The sequence below is a fragment of the Ascaphus truei genome, chromosome 13 (genome assembly GCF_040206685.1).
Source record: "Ascaphus truei isolate aAscTru1 chromosome 13, aAscTru1.hap1, whole genome shotgun sequence".
NCBI classification, from domain to species: Eukaryota; Metazoa; Chordata; class Amphibia; order Anura; family Ascaphidae; genus Ascaphus; species Ascaphus truei.
This window is the reverse complement of record NC_134495.1, coordinates 9,763,355-9,766,493: the sequence shown is the minus strand read 5'-3', so window position 1 is coordinate 9,766,493 and position 3,139 is coordinate 9,763,355. Positions and strand designations below refer to the sequence as shown.

Sequence of the window (3,139 nt, the reverse complement as noted above, 5' to 3'; positions counted from 1 at the left end):
AAAAGAAGCTTCCCCACAAGGGGTGCCGTGTCCAATATTGAACTGCACTGTCCAGTAAAAAATTAGCTGCAATACTGCATGTGTCTGGTATTACCTCTCTGGGCATAGAGACCTGACCAGCTTGGGGGGCAATGGAATTTCCCTAAGCAGGCCTGTTGCTAGGGTGCGGGGCAGCTTCCTCCATCCTGATTGACTGCGGCTGGGTAATGCAGCAAATCAGATGGTGGTGTCAGGAGCCTGGGGCCAAGGAGAGAAGGAAACAGCATGGAGCAGTGAGCGGTGTCTTGAGCACATCGCACCTTTCACAATGGTGTCCAGTATTTTTGGAAAAAGCTACCTTTTAAAGGTTTAATCACCCTGAAAAAGCTCAAACATGTGATTGACATTTTTGCAGATAAGTCTCACTTGAAGATTGAAGGAACCTTCTGAAACAGTTGCATGTATATATGTGTAAATATATTATTAAGGCTTCATCACCCTCAGCTGACCTATTAAACAAACATTCTATTCTTTCCAAGGTATTCCACACCCCAACGGTATGATAATGTGTAATCACTAAACCTTCACTGGATGTTTGTAGACGAACAAACCAAAACATGAAGAGAACCATAGACACTTTATTTAAGTGACCTCTGCTGCAGCAGTAGATCAAAAAGGGAATTTACAGCCTTAAATGCAGTGCTCAGAGGTGGGCCCACGCAACACTCTGGTCCAGACAACCCATGGTCAATCTGTTCAATGCTCCGACTCTTCGTAGCCACTAGGGAGAGCGTTCACATGAGGATTGTGGAACAGACTCTTGTCTCCATCTCCCCATGGGAATTTCTGCAGGAAGGAAATACAGATAGTAAATGCATGTATTACAGATCAGGCAACATGTGAAGGCGACAACTCGGCCGCTGAGACTGAACAGCTCCTGACCTTCATTCAGCACAAGTGATACAGAACCCTCGGCACCCTGTGCAACAGGGCGGTACGGCCTCAGGCCACTAACAAACCGTGTTTTCAGAGCAGTGTTGCCAAGTCTTTTCATGCAGCTAGTTATGACAGATCCAAAAGTGATCATTCTTCCTCTAACTATAGAGGTAATAAGAATTTTAATCAGTTAGTGTTAGGACCTGCAATATTTGGTCATGCCTTGATGTGGCTTGCACGCTTTGGCCAAAGGGTTTAACTAAATGACCCTTTTTCAAGAGAGATAGATATAGAGGAATTTCACTGTGTATTTTTGTCACATTGGATGTAACTCTGGGCTTCTTTGTTTAGTTTTAGCCACAACAGACAGACAGACAAAATATATATATATATATTTAAATTTTTGTGTCCATCATAGCTTGCTGGTATCTGGGTGTCAGTGTTGCCTTGAGCAAGGTGCCTGTGATAACAGCTGGCTTAATGACATGCAGACTGATCTCAGTGTGAGACCCACCTTGGTCCGGATCCGCAGGTGGGTGTAGGGCACAAATTCAGGTTGCTCATGAGAGTGATGCTGCATTTTCAGGTAAGCGTTCAGCATACAGACCGCAACTCCAGGTATAGCCACAACGAAGGTCAGGATCTTCCAGGTGCGAACTGAGGGGACAGAGCAACAAGCAGCGCGTTAATCCTCACACCACCCCCAGGGAGCTCCTCTCAGGCTTGTCCGGTCCCCCAGGCCTATGCACCGGGGGCAGGTGAAGGTGACCCCAAGGTAGTACGCCCCCCTCCCCGGAACGCCTCTCGGGCCGTGTCCGGGTCCCCAGGCCTCTGCACTGCACCGGGGACAGGGGGGAAGGTGACCCCGGGTAGGACGCCTCTCAGGTTATGTCCGGTCCCCAGGCCTCTGCACCGGGGACAGGGGAAGGTGACCCCTGGTAGGACACCTCTCAGGTTGTGTCCGGTCCCCCAGGCCTCCGCACCGGGGAAAAGTAAAGGTGACGCCCCCCTCCCCGGAACGCCTCTCGGGCTGTGCCGGGTCCCCCAGGCCCCTGCACCGGGGACAGATGAAGGTGACCCTGGGTAGGAAGTCCCCCGCCCCTCCCCCGGTACCTGCGCCTGCATGATCGAGATCAGCAGCTGCAGCTGAGAAGAGGCGCCCGCGGCTCGGGAGAGCGCGCCCGAGTATCCCGGAGAGTCTGCCCAGCGCCGCCATCACTGTCACACACACAGTCCGTGAACTGCACAACCGGAAACGGAACTGGCGGTGGTAACGCACTGCGCATGCGTTAAATAATAAAACAAAAAACCCTCATCAATGGACTGCGCATGCGTAAAACCCAGCGGCTCAAATTTACTGCGCATGCGCAAAACACAGCTCATCGATTTACCTGCCTGTGCAAAACCCAGCTCATCAGTGGACTGCGCATGCGTAGGGCGGGAGTTTTAATTCCACGAGGTGTGAGACACCGAGAGCAGAACTGTGACTGAAGGAATCCCACAGCCGCCCACTGTGAGCCTGAACCCCTGTGTGAGGGTGTCTGGCTCCCTCTATAAGGCTGTGTGTGTATATATATGTAAGGAATAACACTTGTGAGCACATTCACATGTCTTACAGGTCTGCACCCCTGCCTTTCAACCATTATCATCTTGCATACAGTGCTCAGCAAGGGATTCTGGGACATTACATGCAAATGAGCACACAATGTGTCACCTTTTGCCTGGAATATCGATTCACATGGAGCCCATTTAAACTGATGCATCGCCGTTCACACAGCTTTTAAGCACAGCATGGGACTAGCAAAGCAAGTCAAACCACTCACAGACATGTTTCAACCTTGATGGGTATCATCAGTGAGAGGTAGGTTTACATACACACATTTTAAGTTATGGTGGGTGAAAAAGGCGACAAAAAACCTCTATCGTTAGCATATAAGCCGATAAAGAATGTAATTTCCCAGAATCCCTTGCTGCAGTGTAAGCACTATGCTAGGTCAGGGGAGCACAAACTTTTCCTGCTGCGCCCCCCTGTCTCACTGCTCCGGAGCACGCACCCCCCCCCCCCCCACTGCTACCTTGCAGCTGCGTCAAATGACGCTCCGGGGTCATGGCACAACAGGTCACGTGACCCGTGACGTCATTTGACACCTGTGAGGTCACGTCACAGGACCCCGCGGCGTCATTTGATGCGTGTTGCCATGGAGACTCGTCACAGCGGCTGAAT

At 50.9% G+C, this 3,139-nt stretch overlaps 1 protein-coding gene across 1 annotated transcript; it reads right to left on the bottom strand.

Annotated features, from left to right (window-relative positions):
• Positions 1-597: 597 nt before the first annotated feature.
• COX6A1 (cytochrome c oxidase subunit 6A1) lies at positions 598-2,189 on the bottom strand. The gene is made up of 3 exons (XM_075568405.1): positions 2,029-2,189; positions 1,430-1,572; positions 598-825 (listed from the first exon to the last, which is right to left on the bottom strand). Exons 1-3 carry the CDS (start codon positions 2,129-2,131, stop codon positions 736-738), a joined length of 336 nt encoding a protein of 111 aa, XP_075424520.1. The 5' UTR covers positions 2,132-2,189; the 3' UTR covers positions 598-735.
• Between the last annotated feature and the right edge of the window lie 950 nt (positions 2,190-3,139).

What these genes read in the sequence shown, in the direction of transcription:
- COX6A1 (XM_075568405.1), bottom strand. Translation starts at nt 2,131, where the DNA reads ATGGCGGCGCTGGGCAGACTCTCCGGGATACTCGGGCGCGCTCTCCCG. An exon ending in TCTCGATCATGCAGGCGCAG is followed by an intron (nt 1,573 to 2,028) that starts GTACCGGGGGAG and finishes CTGTCCCCTCAG; the next exon opens with TTCGCACCTGGAAGATCCTG. An exon ending in ACCTGCGGATCCGGACCAAG is followed by an intron (nt 826 to 1,429) that starts GTGGGTCTCACA and finishes TCCTTCCTGCAG; the next exon opens with AAATTCCCATGGGGAGATGG.